The sequence below is a fragment of the Lutra lutra genome, chromosome 15, assembly GCF_902655055.1.
Source record: "Lutra lutra chromosome 15, mLutLut1.2, whole genome shotgun sequence".
NCBI classification, from domain to species: domain Eukaryota; kingdom Metazoa; phylum Chordata; class Mammalia; order Carnivora; family Mustelidae; genus Lutra; species Lutra lutra.
Genome location: NC_062292.1, coordinates 16,618,004 through 16,636,974, shown reverse-complemented (window position 1 = coordinate 16,636,974; position 18,971 = coordinate 16,618,004). Strand labels below are relative to the sequence as shown.

The window sequence follows — 18,971 nt, the reverse complement described above, 5'->3', positions numbered from 1 at the left end:
TTTTGGTGTGTGTGTGTTCAGTATAATTCTGCTAGTTATTGTATTTGAAGGTGGTCAAATGAACTTCAAGATTATGCAAATTAGATAATATAGTCTAATATCTCTCTCTACATGCTTATCTGCTTATGTGTCAGGATCCCACTAATGGGCTTAAGGAGTTGGATTAAAGACCATAGGTTGCCTAGAAGATTATGTCCTAGGTAAATACTACCAATTTGATTAGTGAATACAAATAAGCCGCTGAGCTATAAGAGCTCTCTTCTTTTAAATATTTGCAAGATAATGCAGTCTTTGTTAAGCAAGGTATTCCATTGAGGAGTGGGTTAACATATGTTCCAACTTTTAGCTTGTGTTGGTGAGAAAAAACAGCTAATTACCCTCTGCTGTTTGTTTACTGAACCTTACTTATTATCAAGTGAAAACAAGCAATATTGCTTGCTATTTTTATACCCCTGTGCCTTTACTCATGCTATTTCTTCTGTCTAGCATGACCTTTCCATATCACTCATCCACAGTAATGCATTATCGCCTTTATTCATTTACTACCCAAGGCCTTAAAGAACAATGACTGGGTCTTTTATACATTCACTAACTTATCTATTCAAGAAAGATTTCGCTACGCACCAGCTCTGGGGAATACAGCAGGGATAAAAACACATAAAAATCCCTGCTTTCCTGGGATTTATATAGAAATGATATAACAAATGAGTAAAATATATTGCCAGTTAGCAGTAAGTGCTAAAGAAGTGGGGTAGAGAGTGTTGGGAGGATAAAATTGCAATTTTTAATAAAGCTACCAAGGAAAGTTCAGCTAATGCAGTGATTGAGCAAAGACCTAAAGGAGGTGAGGGCAAACCGTATAGAAATCTGGGGATAGAGTGTTCCAGAAAGAAGGACTAGTAAGCACAAAGGTACTGAAGTGGGAGGGTGCTGGGTTGGAAGAAGAGCCTCAAGGGGGTCCACAAGGCTGGAGTAGAGGAAGAGGAATGATATTCTTGTTTATCCATAGGGTTTATCCCTGTATCTGAAACATATCAGGGCTTCATATCTCTGATGAATTAATGAATATTTTGATGGTAATGTAAAAAAAAGGCCAATATTTCACAAAACTTGATTTGTGCTAAATCCAGTTACTTTTTTAACAAAATATTTTCTTTGCATATCCTGACTTTAGCTTTGTCGTCGAAACAGGTATGACTTTCATTAATTCAGATTTTAGGTCTGTTCAGGATGTCGTGTTGCAGTATATTACAATCTTCTCTTTGCATTTCTTTTTGTTAAAGTCCTTACAAAGAACTGTAACCTGCAGTGAATATAAACACTGGAAAATACCAGCAAATACTGTTGGGTAGTATTCTCATAACCTTCAGATCTCTTAGTAAAGTCAACAGCATTATTTAGAATCACTTAAAGAAATTGCCAGTTTAAGGACTTACTCTGCCTCCAAAACTTATTTCTCAGAACATCACTTGTAGAATTTGTGTAAAGTGTACTATGCATATAATCTTATTACTATTTATTTTTTAAAAAATATTTTATTTATTTGACAGACAGAGATCAAAAGTAGGCAGAGAGGCAGGCAGAGAGAGAGGAGGAAGCAGGCTCCCTGCGGAGCAGACCCAAGCCGAAGGCAGAGGCTTTAACCCACTGAGCCACTCAGGCGCCCCTACTATTTATTTGCAAGAATGATTCACCATTAGCAGCAGGTGGGGCCATGAGCTCATGTACACCAAGGCAACCACCACCAGCAAGACTGATTAGCTCTTAACAGTTTTCTCCTGACTGCTCCTTCTCTGCCTCACTTTGGAGTCCAGGTGTTAGCATTCCCAGTCTTGCTTTTGACTTGTCAGTGTATCCCTTTGAATCAGTAACCTCTCCATATTCGTTGTTAATCTTTAATACTGATTGTTATACTTTCATTCTAATTATAATATTTTCTCCTGTCTTCCTGATATCTTGGCTGATTTTTTTTTCTTGAGATTCTGAAAAACATATTCAGTTCCCTACAGTACCCAAGAAATGTTTGAATGGAAACACCAATTGTAAAAAATTTATTCTCTCAAAGTTGCCATATCCTGATAGTTTTGGAGTTTTGATAGAATCTTGGAGAAATCAAACCTTCTCAAGTATTAACCCCTTCAGCTAGAGACCTCCAAGAACTCAGCTGTAGTAAACCCAGTTGTATTTAATTCTTGTTGCAGCAAGGAAAAATACATATCACAGGGAACTATGGGCTTCCTCAGTAAGAAGGTGTTCAGAAAGACCTGTTACAGGATTTGGGCTTCGGTTGGTGGTTAGTGCTTGAGGGAGAGTCTAAGGTAGCAGGGATCTGTTTTCAATTGGTTGCAGTCAGAAAGCCAGGGCAATCCCATGACTGGGCATCTCAATAAATCTTATCTATAGGGAGAGAAGACTAATAGGAGAATAAAGTTGTAATTTGTAAAGAAGTAGTAACCATTCATTTTGGCCAAGAGAAAGGGTGTTTAGTATTTTGTAGGCCAGGGTGATCTTGTTTTTGTCTGTGTTTAGACAAATTCATGGAGTGATTTGCCTTGTCTTATCATGGTTTTACAATGACCTTGTCCGAGGTTGGGATTTCATGAGATTATTTCTAACGGGACAATAATATGACTTAACTGTGAGTGTCAGGCCAGCTTCCCAATGTCAGGGGCTCTTCTTGTTTTTTTTTTTTTTTTTTTAAGATTTTATTTATTTATTTGACAGAGATCACAAGTAGACAGAGAGGCTGGCAGAGACAGAGAGAGAGAGGGAAGCAGGCTCCCTGCTGAGCAGAGAGCCCAATGCGGGGCTCGATCCCCGGACCCTGAGATCATGACCCGAGCCGAAGGCAGCGGCTTAACCCACTGAGCCACCCAGGAGCCCTTTGTTGTTCTTTTTCGTGTGTTGTTTTTAATCCTTTCATCCAAGTATAATGTACATACAGAAAAGTATAATTTTTAAAAAAATTTTATTTATTTGAGAGAAAAAGGGAGATAATGAGAGAAAGCACAAGCAGGGTCATGGTGGGGAAGGGGGAAGCAGGCTCCCTGATGAGCTTGCTAAGCCGCGAGCCCAACTCAGGGCTCCATCCCATGACCCATGACATCCTAGAATCTCAAGGAACTTTTCTTGAATCCTGACCCAAACTTTGACACTTCTCGCCTTCTCTCCCCTGTCCACCAGTAGACAGGTCTAACCCCACAGGGTCAGTAACCGCTTCTGAGAACACTTTCTTTGTACCCGTCTGATGGTGCTTATTACTCTGTTTTGAGTACTAAATGCACATAGTGTTTTCATTTTTGTTTTACACCACCCGGGATATAATCATCGCTAAGTGAAAGTTAATTATTACAATCACGCTGCAGTTCTTGGGTAGTTTTGTGTAAGTTCCGTTAGGGCAGAACTGTATGAGACTTTTCGGTTTCACTTGTGTCTTCAAAACACAATGGCAGGGGCCCGGTCAGAGGAGACTCGTGCTAACGGCCGGGGGCCCGGGGACTGCCCGGCACGGCCCGGACGTGGGGGGCTCCACAGTCGCCCAAAGCCAGACCCGGACCAATCACATGGCTCGGGTGGTGAAGGCCCCACCTCCCAAATTTTCACCCATTATTCAAGTTAAAGCCAAGCTCTCAAGCAACAGACGCGCCGGCAGGGATCCGTGGCCAGTCTGGGGGCGCCGGGGACACACCATCCGCGGAGGGGGCGCAGGCGGAACCTTCGTCCTCAGCTCGGTGTTTCCCGCGACTCCGCTCCTATCGTTACACTACCAAACCGACGGCCTCCTTTCCCGCCGCGAAGACCTATTCCGAGAACAACTTCCAGATTTAGGGATTGGTAATTTCAGCGAAACGACTAGTGGACATCCCAACGACTGAGGGCAGTTTCTCCGTGCGACATCTCCCTAAAGCGACCCCGAGAGTTCTCCTAGAGGAGGGCGCCCTAAGTACTACCACCCACGCTCGCCCGCCCACCGCGGAGCTTCCGCCGGGCCTCACATCGTGCGCGTGCTCGGTACGCCGCCTCGCCCCGCCCCGCCCCGCGAGCACGCCGCCTCGCCCCGCCCCGCCCCGCCCCGCCCCGCGTGCACGCCGCCTCCGTCCCGCCCCGCGCGCACGCCGCCCCTTCCCCTTCCCCGTCCCGCCCCGGCCGCCCGCGCCGTCAGCTGCTCTCCGACCCCCGACCCAACGCCTCGCGGGTGGAGGAACCTGGGTTGGGCCCGAGCGCTCTGTTAGCCAGAGGCAGGCGGAGGAGACCGGCTCGGCCGGGGGCGAGCCGCCGCGGGTGCTCTGCACGCCGGGGAGAGAGGTGGGAGGGAGGCACAGTTACGCGAGGCCGCGCGGAGTAAGTGAGCTTGGGTCTGACTCGAGGTCGGGCTCTCGACCGAGACTGGTGGGCAAGGCCCGGGAGCCGGCGTTACCCTCGCTCCGAGGAGCACTGAGCGGACACAGAGGGACGGACCGAGCGAGGACACATGGCCTCGCCATTCCTGCCCGCGGGGGCTACCACGGGCGACAGCGGCGGAGAGCTGAGCTCGGGGGACGACTCCGGTGATGTGGAATCCCTCCAGAGTCCCGAGACCGAGGCGTCCGGGAGTCTGACAGAGCTCTTTGAGAAGGCTGCAGCGCACCTCCAAGGCCTGGTCCAGGTGGCCAGCAGGGAGCAGCTCTTGTACCTGTACGCCAGGTACAAGCAGGTAAAATCCTGGGGAAGGGGTGGGTGCGGGAGAGCGGCCAGAGGCCTTCTGTGTCCTCCAAAATGGAATAGTTACCGTGCTTGGTTGATGGCTAGGTGCAATGAAGTTTGCGTGTGTGTGTGTGTGTAATCATCTGCTAAGAATTAGAATCCTGAATATGGAAAGGGCCTGTCTGCTATCCTGGAAGTGATATTTGGCTGGACACCGAATGACAGCTTTCCATGTCTTTTTTGACTTGCACAGCGACCTTGCATTTATGGTTTTACCAGCTTCAGAACCTTTACAAAATGAGGATGATAAAATAAGATTTTTCATTCAGTCTTGCTGAAGGGTCATATGGAGGTAATTATGGAAGTAATATGGTCATATGGAAGTAAAGTTAAAGAAAATTGTGAGATCCAGGAGAATTATATGATCATAATAAAAAGGTGATGCAATGCAAAATAAGGTATTATAATTTTGTCATTGTATTTTTAAAATCCTAAATATATTAGACTTATGTTTTGATTGGATGGGCTTCTGACTGTTAGATGCTATTATAAAGATGCTGTTTAGAACTAGTAAACACCAGGTGAAATAATCCCCTTCTTTGGCTGGAAAGAAAAGGGAAACCCAAAGAGAGTAGATAACTTCCTAGGGTCATACAGACTAATCAGTCAGAACTGGAACTAGATTGTAGCTCCTGACTCTAAAGCTCTGAACTTCGTAATCCTAATGTCGTTTAAGACATATTTAATTTATCATTCAAAGAGTCGAAGGTACCAGAAGGAGAAATAATTGCTTTATTTTAATCTACCGGTACTTGTATAACATCTTTTCTGTGCAAAACACTTGGGTGTTACACCTGCCACGAGTGCAAAGAAGAAAAGGGATCATGGTATTTGCCTTCGAGAGTCTTGGAAAGTTTCTTGAGGAGTCTAGATTTAAACACGTGAAAAATTGTTAACAAGAGTTAAATAACATTTTAGGAAAACTCCAGCTCTTTGGAACACTGGAAACAAAGATGTTCTGGGGAATAGTCCATTTTATTTTACCAAAAAATTTTAACCTTTCTTTTGCTTCTTGGTATCTATTTCCTCCTGTATTCTTTTTTTTTTTTTTTTTTTTAAGATTTTATTTATTTGACAGAGAGGTCATCGATCCCAGGACCCTGGGATCATGACCCGAGCTGAAGGCAGAGGCTTGACCCACTGAGCCACCCAGGCGTTCCTCCTCCTGTATTCTTTTAAAAAAAAAAAAAAAAGTTGTAGGGTCCCTCTGTATTCTTCTACTGAATATACTGAATAGAGATGAACCTTCTTTTGAAGACTGATGAATTTCAGTTATGAATAAAGTGACTTGAGAGACATAGCTATAGATATATAGGGTACAAATTACAGTGTTGAATGAAAACTGCCCCTGAATTGGCCTTGGAATTTGCTTTCTTGCAGAAGTTCTGGATATCTCTTTTTTTCTTTGGTTATTTATCCTGTCCCAATAACATTAAAATGAAACTTTCAGTTATTTAACAAGAGTTTATTGAACAGTATGCTAGGACCTTTAACATGTCTGACTAATAATTCTCTGGGCAGCGTTAGACCATTTGTCTCCAAATTCCCTAGAGAACATTCTTTTTCTTTAGAGGACATAATTTTACTTACTGATAATAGTGTCATCATTATTAATATCTGATTTCTGAGTTATCAGTGAACTCTAGTCACTATCAGCTGGTCACCATTCTGTCTCATGTATCCTCACTTCAGATATTCTGGAAGAGGTATGTCCCTCATCCTTTCAAGAACTTGTTGTTAAGGTATTTAGAAATATTCTGTATCCGGAAATAAAATTCTTTGTTGTTACAGAATAAGATTATGCTTACTTAGATATGACATTGGGACACAAATTTTATAAATCTCTTCTAATTTTTTCTTTTTCTTTTTTCTTTCTTTCTTTCTTTTTTTTTTTTTTTTTTGAGAGGGAGAGAGAATCCTAATCAGGCTCTATGCCCAGTGTGGAGCCTGAGGCGGGGCTCCATCTCATGGCCTCACTGCCCCCCCGCATCATGACCTGAGCTGAAACTGAGTCGGATACTTAACTGATTGAGCCACCCAGGCCCTCCTCAATATTTTTTTTATTTATTTTTTTTAAAAAGATTTTATTTATTCATTTGACAGAGATCACAAGCAGTTAGAGAGGCAGGCAGAGAGAGAGGGGGAAGCAGGCTCCTTGCCGAGCAGAGATCCCGATGTGGGGCTTGATCCCAGGATCATTACCGGAGCCGAAGGCAGAGGCTTAACCGACTGAGCCACCCACGTGCCCCTCAATATTTTATTTTTAGTAGAATTCTGAGATAGTGTTAAAAATAGCGTCTTTGGGGCGCCTGGGTGGCTCAGTCCATTAAACATCTGCCTTCAGCTTGGGTCATGATCCCAGGGTCCTGGGATCGAGCCCCGCATTAGGCTTCCTGCTTAGTGGGGATCCTGCTTCTCCTTCTCCTGCTGCTCCCCCTGCTTGTACTTGCGCTCTCTCTCGCTCTCTCTCTGTCAAATACATAAATAAAATTTTAAAAAATAGCATCTTTGATAGGATGATAAGGTTGAAATTCCAATATAATTGATGCATGGTGGACCAGAATTTCTCATGAAACGATTACATTTTGTATTTTGGAGGCCGAATGAAATAAAGTTGTCCCCAGGAAGATAATAAAAATAAGGTGAGCTGTGGACTTTCTTTTCTTAGGCAGAGCCCTAAATTTACCTAACATCATAGCTCTTTCAGTCTCGGATAAGCCTTTGGCTCCAAAATCATCTTTTAGTGAGGTTTCAAAAACATCACACCAGTGAGCAGTTTTTTGGTCCTCTGCATTAGCCTACACTTTCACAGCAAAAGATAACTATTTGACACCTGTGAAAACTCTAGGACAATGAACATTTCAAACCCCTGTTAGCTTCGTTTTACAGGAGCCTTCAGCATCAGCACGGCAAGGATGCCCAACATGTTCTACTTTAACCTGGCCACACATGATTCACTGGCATTTGCCATTAGCCCCCTTTGTTAAAACATTCTGTTTGAAGGGCATTGGCTATATCATATATATATCAGGACAGGGTTTAGGTGTTTTATTAAAGTGGCACATTTTAGAACTCTGCTTTATAGTTTATGATTCGTTAATGATTTGGAAACTGTTACTCATCATGTCCTAAAATCCTGTAGTTGTATTTATCCAGTCTTTGCTGATCCAGAATTATTGTTTGAATTTGGGAATGCAGAAGCTTCTGTGTCAGTTAGAATACAGGGTCAGCTGCTGAGCTTTTATTTTCGTCACATATAATGGTCTGGAGGTAGGTGACCTAAGGCTGGTCCGGTGATTCTGCTTCATGAGGTCATCCAGGGGCTCAGTCTTTTTCTGTCCTGTAGTTCGGCCATTCCCTGAAGGCAGCAGTTCTCAAACTGTGGTCTAGAGACCCCTGAGAATCCCTGAGACTTTCTTAGGAGATCTATAAGATCAGATAATAATACTAGACATAATAATACTGGGACAGTATTTGCCTTTTTTCTCTTTGATAAAACTGTTGATGCATCAGCATGAATCAAGACAGTGGCAAGCAAACTGTACTAGTCATCATCTATTTCACCACCATATACTCAGAGTAAAAAAAACCAAAAAACCAATTTCACTTAAAAATGTCTGTGGGGGCGCCTGGGTGGCTCAGTGGGTTAAGCCTCTGCCTTCAGCTCAGGTCATGATCTCAGGGTCCTGGGATCGAGCCCCGCATCGGGCTCTCTGCTCAGCAGGGAGCCTGCTTCTCCCTCTCTCTCTCTGCCTGTCTCTCTGCCTACTTGTGATCTCTCTCTCTGTCAAATAAATAAATAAAATCTTAAAAAAAAAATGTCTGTGATAAAGTGGTAAAAATTATTGATTTCTATTAAATATTAACTCTTGAGGACAAGTCTTTTTAATATTGTGTGTGATGAAATGGGGAGTACATGCAAGGCAGTTATCCACACTGAATTATGTTGGCTATTTTGAAGAAAAGCACTTGTGTAATTTTTTTTTTTAAGATTTTATTTATTTATTTGACAGAGAGAGAGAGATCACAAGTAGGCAGAGAGGCAGGCAGAGAAAGAGGGGAAAGCAGGCTCCCTGCTGAGCAGAGAGCCCGATGTGGGGCTCGATCCCAGGACCCTGAGATCACGACCTGAGCCGAAGGCAGAGGCTTAACCCACTGAGCCACGCAGGTGCCCCAAAGCACTTGTGTAATTTTTGAGTTGCAAACTGAGCTATCCACATTTTTCATGAAACATCATTTTTCCTTAATAAAACAACTCACAGATTAACTATGCTTATTCAAATTTGAGTATTTGGCAGATGGTCTCTTCAAAGTGAATGAAGTGAGCCTGTTCCTTTAAGGAAAACAGCTGACAGTACTTGTTGCCAGTGGTCACATTTGAGCCTTCAAGTGAAAATGAGAGGTTTGGAAAATCTCTGAACCTGACAGCTGCCTAATATTTAAGAACTTTTTTGATGAGATTGGTGGTGATTTTAATGATTGTAAACTTCTGCTCTTGTACAGTGTGTCAACATTTGGGAGGAATGCATAACTCAGCCCTATTTTCCAAATGTTGTGTGGAATGTTACAGATTATGTCTGAGTAAAAGAGCCATTCAAATTGCAAGTCAGACCAATGGATTTTAGTGTAACAGTAAGAAAAACTCATTGATATGACATCAGAGTCCACATTGCATCCAGTCTTAAAGAAACTGCTACTTGTGGTATCAGAGAAGAATATCCACAGTTATCTGAAAAGGCTACTAAAATACCTCTTTCTTTTGTAATAGCATATCTGTGTGAGCATTTTCTTCATATACTTCAACCAAAGCAACATATTGCGATAGATTGAATACGAAAGTGGATATGAGAATATAACTGCCTTCTATTAAGGCAGACATTAAAGAGATCTGCAGAGTGTACAACAATGTCACTTTTCTCACTAAGTTTTTTGTGCTTTAGAATATACAGTTATTTTTATAAAATTGTTACTTATATTAACTTGATGAGTTATTGTTTTTATTTTACTTTTTATTGAGTGTTAGTGAACTTTATTGAGCGATAGTACAAAGCTCCAGAAGAGGGAGGGGACTGAGAGGGTTGCCCAAGTTTATTATTTTTAAATGAGTTAATACATATTTTAAAATGTCTTTTAATTTTTAATATGGTACATATTGATAGATATAACCCATATAAACAAAGCTCCTTGGGGGTCCTCATTTTTTAAGAATGTAAAGGGATCATGAGACCAGAAAGTTTGAGAACTGTTTGCTTCGGATCCTCTTTGCGTGACCAGAGATGGCTCACCATGACTGCATGCATGTTCTAGTCAGGGCTCAGGGAAAGGGAAAGACAAGTCCCCAATCCTCCCCCTTTTTTAAAAAAAGATTTTATTTATTAATTTGAGAGCAAGAGAGAGCACAAGCAGGGTGAATGGCAGAGGGAGAAGTAGACTCCCCACTGAGCAGGGAGCCCCATGTGGGGTTTGATCCTGGGACTCCGGGATCATGACCTGAGCTGAAGGCAGACACTTAACTGACTAAGCCACCCACGTGCCCCCCTTTTCTTTTTAAGGAAGATGTTTATACCACTTTCACACATACCCAGTCCCCTGAACCTGGGCGCGAGTTGCATAGTCACGTAAGTTTAGCTGGAGGACCGTGTGTCTGGCTGAGACTTCCATTACTGTAGGAGAAATGGAGAATAGATATTGGTATTTGTTTCTGCCATTGGCTGGTGTCTGGATAAAAAACAGAAATAGTAATGACTGCTGTTTTTATGATGTATCATAGTTTCATCTTTCTTTCTTTTTAAATATTTTATTTATTTGAGAAAGAGAGAGAGCACAAGGGGGCGGGGAGAGACAGAGGGAGAAGAAGATTCCCTGATGAGCCAGGAACCCAACATGATGTTCAGTCCCGGGACCCTGAGATCATGACTTGAGCCAAAGGCAGATGCTTAACTAACAGTCACCCACGCACCCTTTCACTCATGTTTCTAGCAATCTAGTAATTGAAGTGATTTTGGAGATGCCAGAACTGAAGCCTAGATTCAATGTGGCATGTAAAACAGAGTGCTATGGAAAAGGAATATTGGACTTTGGAGTCAGACAGTTCTAAATTCACATCCTGACTATTAATTCGGGATTTGCTAATGTGTGAGCTCAGACAACCCTCCTCAGATTCTCTATACTCATTTGTAAAATAAGTTTGGAATGGCAGACCTAACAAGATTGTTGTATGGCTCATTTGCCATAGCATATATGAAGCTTTTGGTTTATGGTGATCAAGAAATGCAATTTCTGCTCTCTCACTGTTTCTTCCCTTGGTCCCCTTATAATAGGGCTGCTTCTGTATAAGTAAACATTTTAATATTCATCAGAGGGCCATGTGATTAATTGCTAAGCAATTGATGGAGATGATACTTGTAATGGATTCAGAGATGGGTGAGATCATTGTGACTGAAAGGGTTTTTACAGTCTGAACTTTGAGTGAGACTGAAAGGTGTGAAAAGCTGAAGGAAGAGGAGAGGGCATTTCAGGCAAGGGCGGTAACGGGAGAGGAAACTCAGGATAAAATCCTTAAAGCAGTGTGTAGATCAGTCTGGTTAGCAAGTAGACCATCAGTTGATTTTAGCAAAATTCAAGTGTATGAGATTAGTAGATGGCGAGAGGGTCTCTGAGAAGTAGATAGGGGTTCGATTGTGGTATTAGGAAGAATAAGTATTTGGTTGAACACATGCCTAACATATTCATTCCACATTCAAAAAACATTTTCTACTGTTGGATAGGCTCTATATAAGGTGCAGTGAGTGAGTTAAGAATGGTTTCCTAGAGGCTGTGTCCTGATAGAAAGAAGAGACTTTACAAAAAACCTTGTAACACCAGGTAAAAGTGGAAAGTGCTGTCGGAGGTATAGGAGTAAATGCCGTTAGAGTTCATCAGAAAGAGATTATTTTTGGCATTGGGAATCGGGGGCTGGATAGTGAATTCTGCACTTATGTGAATTTCATTTATGTTTACTCACAGTGAAAATATATAGTTTCACTACAAATGTCATTTGAGGGTTACAAATAAGTATTGACAAACAAGAAAAGATTATTGTGGAGTAGATAGAATTTATATTGTTGAAAAACCCTTGAAAGTTTTTTGCAAGGCTGTCAGCATCTATATTTATATCAATTAGTTTCATAATAGGATACTTTACTAAGAGTAGGCATTTTCCTGGAATTTGGGAGAGGTAAAATGCTGATAGTGTAATTAGAATGAGGCTAAATAAACAATATTATGAATTCTGATAAACTGTACTTTAAAGCTTGTTTGTTGCATGTTTGAAAATTCTTTTATATGATAAATGGTAATAAGGATTACATAATTTATATTTATAATTTGCCTTTTATATATAATTTGCCTACTAGTTTAGGAGTGCAAGTGTTTTCACTCATAGTTTTTTATGTATCACAGAACTAGACAACAGTGATTTTATACAGTACGCCAAAGCAGCTTGTATTTAAAATTTGTTCTTTTGTTTGCTTTTGCAAAGAATGTTAAATTTTGTTATTCTATATAGATGCAAATATTTTCTAACCTGTAGTTACTGAGTATACAAAATAAATTTGGAAAAAAAAGAGTTTCTCTGGCAGTTCTTTGAAAAATAAGTTCTTGATGTATTTTTTCCCCTCCCTTCAATTAGGTCAAAGTTGGAAATTGCAATACTCCGAAACCAAGCTTCTTTGATTTTGAAGGAAAGCAAAAATGGTAAGAAATTCTTGGAATCTAATGAGGTTGTTGGAAATGGTTTAGGTGTTTAGGAATTAGAAAGTAGTGAGCAGATTAAAGAATTATTTTTATATTAATCTCTCTGCTGAAGACTGTGCTAACAACATGCAGTTGGGAGAGAGATTAAAAGAATCCGCTTTCAGCTAAGTCTACTAAAGGATTCTCATGCCATGATGTTGGTATACACATAGTTCATGACAGACATACGCTCCTTACATATGACTAGCTTCTTAGAGGGTGATGGTAAGAGCTATTGCTTGAGATCTTCCTGTCCTGTCATACAGCCCCTAATGGATCACCACTTCTGCCCTGCGGAGGAATCTTTGGAAGGATAGGAGGATGGGAAGGGAGAAGAACAGGATAAATCCCTGTTACTATTCTTGTTTGTGTCTCTGTGTGTATACATATATGTATGTATGTGTGTGTGTGTGTGTGTATATTTTAAGATTTATTTATTTGACAGAGATCGCAAGTAGGCAGAGAGGCAGGCAGAGAGAGAGGGGGAAGCAGGCTCCCCGCCGAGCAGAGAGCCCGATGCGGGGCTCGATCCCAGGACCCTGAGATCATGACCTGAGCCAAAGGCAGAGGCTTTAGCCCACTGAGCCACCCAGGTGCCCCCCCCGTATTATTTTTCTCCCCTGCCCCAATTTTATCTTCTTATCTCTAGTGTTCTTCTGTACCTTGCCCCCACCCACACCACAGTGAAGTGCTTATAATAACTGCTTGGGAAGAAAGGTGGGAGGGGGGGCGATTCTGAGTCCTGCTTCTTCCCTGAATCCATAAAAAGATTATCCCCTTCCCAGTTTTTTTACTTCTAATTCAGAGGTTCCTCCTTATCATATGATGTCTTATTTACTCTTACCCTAAGTGAAAAAAAGAGAAAATGCATACAATAGAGACCCTTAGTTATAGGAGGAAGAACTTTGCAAGCATCAACCCTGAATTAAAAGTATAAAGGGTGGGGTTTAAAAAAAAAATGAAATATGGTTGAAGAGAAGAGCGCCAAAAATGGATTCTAACTTTACATTCTAAAGCAGTGCTACTCAAGATGTAGTCCCCTGACAAGTTGCCTGTCTACGAACTGTTTGCTACCCAGCTGTAAAGAGACGCACAGCTTGAACTTGAGTGTAAATCAGTTACGTCATTAAGCCCATGTTTAGTTCAGCTGACTTTTTTTGTGTGTAGGACCTTCTCCGTGAAGAAAGCAGTGCTTTGAGTTCCGTTCTGGCAGAACTCTCTGCTGATGATAACCAATAGGTCTCTTTATTACGTTGTGGAGAATACCTGATGCAACTTTTATTGTGGTTTTTTTTTTTGTTTTAATTTCTGAAATTTCATAACTTCAGCATTACTTTTTCCACTGTGCTTTCCTGTTTTAACATTGTTTTTAGCAATTTTGAAGTTTTGATTTTACAACCACTATAATAATTCAGGCAGGAATCATCAGGGGATACTAAAACCATTAGATGAAAAACTACTGAGGAGCATATACACAATCTGACCCTCAGTTGACTTTTTAATTACAGGGAAGATGACAGGAGAAACTGCTTCTACCAAGTCCTTAATCTTATCTTTGGTGATGGGTGGGACAAAGTGATGTCATGTGCCGCCAGTGGGATACGTTGTGAAGGACTTGTCACTTGTATATTGCTTTTGCCAAAACCTTTAACCTGACTCTAATCGTGATTATCCATTTTTTGGGAGGAACACCGTGTAGGTGAGGAAACAGACAAATCCAAATTGAGAGATATCTTATAAAACTGGCTTGGACTCTTAAAAAAAAATATCAGTATCGTGGAAGACAAAAAAGGCTAAAGATACACAAAACTCAACGCTATATGTGAATCTTGATTGGCTTCCGGTCTGGGAGAAGAAATCTACAAAGGACATTAGTGGAAAATCAGGGAAACGTGAAGGTCATCTATGTTTATATAATAATATTGATGTTAAATTTCCCATTTGATATATGCTGGTATATTTAGGTGTAGATGTTAGGATGTACCCAGGTAACTCTCAAGAGGGTCAGTAAAAATAAACTTGGAAAAGCTCAAAAAGATGTTATATTCATTGTGGGAGCAGGAAGGTAGTGAAAAAACCTTGGCACTAAATTATATTTTACAGTGAATCAGTGGATCTACTTCCTGGGCGAAAGTAGGAAGAATTGGCAGGGCAAGACCAAGAAGGAGCCTATCTAGGCAGCTTGCAGAAAAAAAAGAAAAGGATGACTCAGAAGGGGGCACAGGACTAAAATATTACTCTTGATATTTATCCTGCAAGTAGTCCCTACCTTCTTACTAATTAGAATCCTTACCTCTGTCCTTACCACCCCTCACTTTTTGAAGTCCCTGTGTGGGGATCCACTACCAGCAGCTTATAGATGAGATAACAACAAGAGGGGAAGGTATATTTCTCCCAGCTTAAATTCGAGGTTCAAAGTATTTTCCCAAGGAATATTGTTTTGTGTGATTAGTTCCCATGTTACCAAAATGCTGTATAAGGTGGAAACTACTTTTATTGGCCTGTAGATCATACATTCTCAGTAGGGATGAAAGGTGGGTTTGGGGGAGTTATAAAATCTTGGATATTACAGTTGTTTGTGGTCTTCTAAAATTCATTCAATATGCAACATATCTGTGTTATAAAATTTCATGGAGGAGGGTGATTAGGGGAAAAAAATGTCTAAAAAGGCTCCTTAGGTCGTGGGGTGTAACGTGTGTTGGTATAGACCATTGTGAATGCAAAAAGAGAGCTACTCGTCTATGGCTTCTTCTGTCTATATCTCACATCCTTAAAATGTGCATGCCAGTTTTTGTTTTTTGGATTTTTAAATTTTTTTTAATAACATATAATGTACTATTAGTCCCAGGGGTACAGGTCTGTGAATCTCGCCAGGTTTACGCACTTCACAGCATTCACCATAGCACATACCTTCCCCAATGTCCATAACCCAACCACCCTCTCCCTACCCCCTTACCCCCGGCAACCCTCAGTTTGTTTTGTGAGATGAAGAGTCTCTTATGGTTTGTCTCCCTCCCGATCCCATCTTGTTTCATTTATTCCTTTCCTACCTCCCCAAACTCCCCACGTTGCCTCTCAACTTTCTCGTTATCAGGGAGATCATATGATAATTGTCTTTCTCTGATTGACTTATTTTGCTAAGCATAATACCCTCTAGTTCCATCCACGTCGTCACAAATGGCAAGATTTTATTTCTTTCGATGGCTGCATAGTATTCCGTTGTATATATATATCACATCTTCTTTATCCATTCATCTCTTGATGGACATCTAGGTTCTTTCCATAGTTTGGCTATTGTGGACATTTGCATGCCAGTTTTAATACTAAAAAGGAATGTGCGGGGCACCTGGGTGGCTCAGTGGTTAAGCCTCTGCCTTCGGCTCAGGTCATGATCTTGGGGTCCTGGGATCGAGTCCCGCATCGAGCTTTCCCCTCTGCAGGGAGCCTGCTTCTTCCTCTCTCTCTCTCTGCTTGCCTCTCTGCCCGCTTGTGATCTCTCTCTGTCAAATAAATAAAATCTTAAAAAAATATAAAATAAAAAATAAAAAGGAATGTGCCATTTGTGTTACTTCCATAGATAATGATAGATTATTTTGGATATTCTTACCGTAGGGAAGCATGGAAAGCACTTGGTGATTCAAGCCCCAGTCAAGCAATGCGGGAGTATATTGCAGTAGTTAAGAAATTAGATCCAGGTTGGAATCCTCAGGTAAGATTTGATGATTGTTAAATAATATTTTCTAAAAACATAGCATCTTCCTCTCAAATAAAGGCTTAAAACTAAGCCTAAGCTTAAGTGTTTTTTTTTTGTTTTTTTTTTTTTAAGATTTTATTTATTTGAGGAGAAAGAGAGCATGATGGGGTGGAGAGTGGGGAGGGGCTAAGGGAGAGGGGGAGTTATTGTAATATTTATCTACCTCAAAATTTGCTTAAATATTAGCCAGCTACAGATATTGAGAACTTCTCTGAATTTTGTAAAAAAAACAGTTCATTTCAGAATTTGAAAGAGCTTAACTTGAGATCGTCATTTTCTTGAGAAATGGATTTTTTTTTTTAATGAGCACTTCTGTACAAGTACTAATGCTTTTTGATGCGGATAAAATATAAAGATGGGGAGGAGGAGTCAAGATGGCGGAGAAGTAGCAGGCTGAGACTACTTCAGGTAGCGGGAGATCAGCTAAATAGCTTATCTAAAGATTGCAAACACCTACAAATCCAACGGGAGATTGAAGAGAAGAAGAACAGCAATTCTAGAAACAGAAACTCAACCACTATCTGAAAGGTAGGACTGGCGGAGAAGTGAATCCAAAGCGACGGGAAGATAGACCGCAGGGGGAGGGGCCGGCGAGCGGCAGAGCAACGGAGCACAAAATTGGGACTTTTGAAAGTCTGTTCTGCTGAGGGACATTGCTCCAGAGGCTTAACCGGGGTGAAGCCCAGGCGGGCTCAGTGTGACCCCAGGTCCCGCAGGGTCACAGAAGGATCGGGGGTGTCTGAGTGTCGCAGAGCTTACCGGTATTAGAACAGGGAAGCCGGCTACAGAGACAGAGCCAAGGAGTGAGCTCTAAACTCGGGGTTACCTTGAACTGGTCGCGGGCTCGGACAGCTCGGAGCGCAGCCGGAGGCCAGGGTGACGGTAGTCATTGGGCGCTGTTCTCTGAGGGCTCACTGAGGAGTGGGGCCCCGGGCTCTTGGCTCCTCTGGGCCGGACACCGGGAGGCCGCCATCTTCATTCCCGCCCTCCGGAACTGTACGGAAAGCACTCAGGGAACACAAGCTCCCGAAAGCAAACCCAGCAAACCCGAGCGGATTACTCAGCCTGGCCCCCGGGTAAGGGCAGTGCAACTCCGCCTGGGGCAAAGACGCTTGAGAATCACTGCAACAGGCCCCTCCCCCATAAGATCAACGAGAAGCCCAGCCAGGACCAAGTTCACCTACCAAAGAGTGCAGTTTCAATACCAAGGAGAGCGGCGGAATTCCAGAGGAGGAGAAAGCGAAGCATGGAACTCATGGCTTTCTCCCCATGATTCTTTAGCCTTACAGTTAATTTAATTTTTTTTTCTTTTTCAATTTATTTTCTCTTCTTCTGCTAAATTTTTTTAACTTTTACCGTTTTCTTTTTTAACGTTTTTTAAATAGTTTATCTAATATATATATATATTTTTTCCTTTTTATATTTTTTATCGGCTTTCTTTTTTTAATCGTTTTTTTTTTTTTCTTTCTGAACCCCTTTTTATCCCCTTTCTCCCCCCTCACGATTTCGGATCTCTTCTGATTTGGCTAAAGCATATTTTCCTGGGGTTGTTGCCACCCTTTTAGTATTTTACTTGCTCCTTCATATACTCTTATCTGGACAAAATGACAAGGCGGAAAAATTCACAACAAAAAAAAGAACAAGAAGCAGTACCAAAGGCTAGGGACCTAATCAATACAGACATTGGTAATATGTCAGATATAGAGTTCAGAATGACGATTCTCAAGGTTCTAGCCGGGCTTGAAAAAGGCATGGAAGATATTAAAGCAACCCTCTCGGGAGATATAAAAGCCCTTTCTGGAGAAATAAAAGAACTAAAATCTAACCAAGTTGAAATCAAAAAAGCTATTAATGAGGTGCAATCAAAAATGGAGGCTCTCACTGCTAGGATAAATGAGGCAGAAGAAAGAATTAGCGATATAGAAGACCAAATGACAGAGAATAAAGAAGCTGAGCAAAAGAGGGACAAACAGCTACTGGACCACGAGGGGAGAATTCGAGAGATAAGTGACACCATAAGACGAAACAACATTAGAATAATTGGGATTCCAGAAGAAGAGGAAACAGAGAGGGGAGCAGAAGGTATGTTGGAGAGAATTATTGGAGAGAATTTCCCCAATATGGCAAAGGGAACAAGCATCAAAATCCAGGAGGTTCAGAGAACCCCCCTCAAAATCAATAAGAATAGGTCCACACCCCGTCACCTAATAGTAAAATTTACAAGTCTTAGTGACAAAGAGAAGATCCTGAAAGCAGCCCGGGAAAAGAAGTCTGTAACGTACAATGGTAAAAATATTAGATTGACAGCAGACTTATCCACAGAGACCTGGCAGGCCAGAAAGAGCTGGCATGATATATTCAGAATGAGAAAAACATGCAGCCAAGAATACTATATCCAGCTAGGCTATCATTGAAAATAGACGAAGAGATTAAAAGCTTCCAGGACAAACAAAAACTGAAAGAATTTGCAAATACCAAACCAGCTCTACAGGAAATATTGAAAGGGGTCCTCTAAGCAAAGAGAGACCCTCAAAGTAGTAGATCAGAAAGAAACAGAGACAATATACAATAACAGTCACCTTACAGGCAATACAATGGCACTAAATTCATATCTCTCAATACTTACCCTGAATGTTATGGGCTAAATGCCCCAATCAAAAGACACAGGGTATCAGAATGGATAAAAAAACAAAACCCATCT

At 41.5% G+C, this 18,971-nt stretch overlaps 1 protein-coding gene across 3 annotated transcripts in view; it reads left to right on the top strand.

The window, feature by feature from the left end:
- Positions 1–4,104: 4,104 nt before the first annotated feature.
- ACBD6 (acyl-CoA binding domain containing 6) overlaps positions 4,105–18,971 on the top strand; it is a 208,437-nt gene continuing 193,570 nt past the window's right edge. Inside the window, exons 1-3 of one of the 3 annotated variants that reach the window (XM_047704719.1) lie at positions 4,105–4,693; positions 12,413–12,477; positions 16,129–16,225. In XM_047704719.1, the coding sequence (XP_047560675.1) occupies positions 4,472–4,693; positions 12,413–12,477; positions 16,129–16,225 (384 nt within the window). In that variant the 5' untranslated portion in view covers positions 4,105–4,471. The remainder of the gene's footprint in view (positions 4,694–12,412; positions 12,478–16,128; positions 16,226–18,971) is intronic. The other 2 variants (XM_047704721.1, XM_047704720.1) reach the window with 2 other exon arrangements.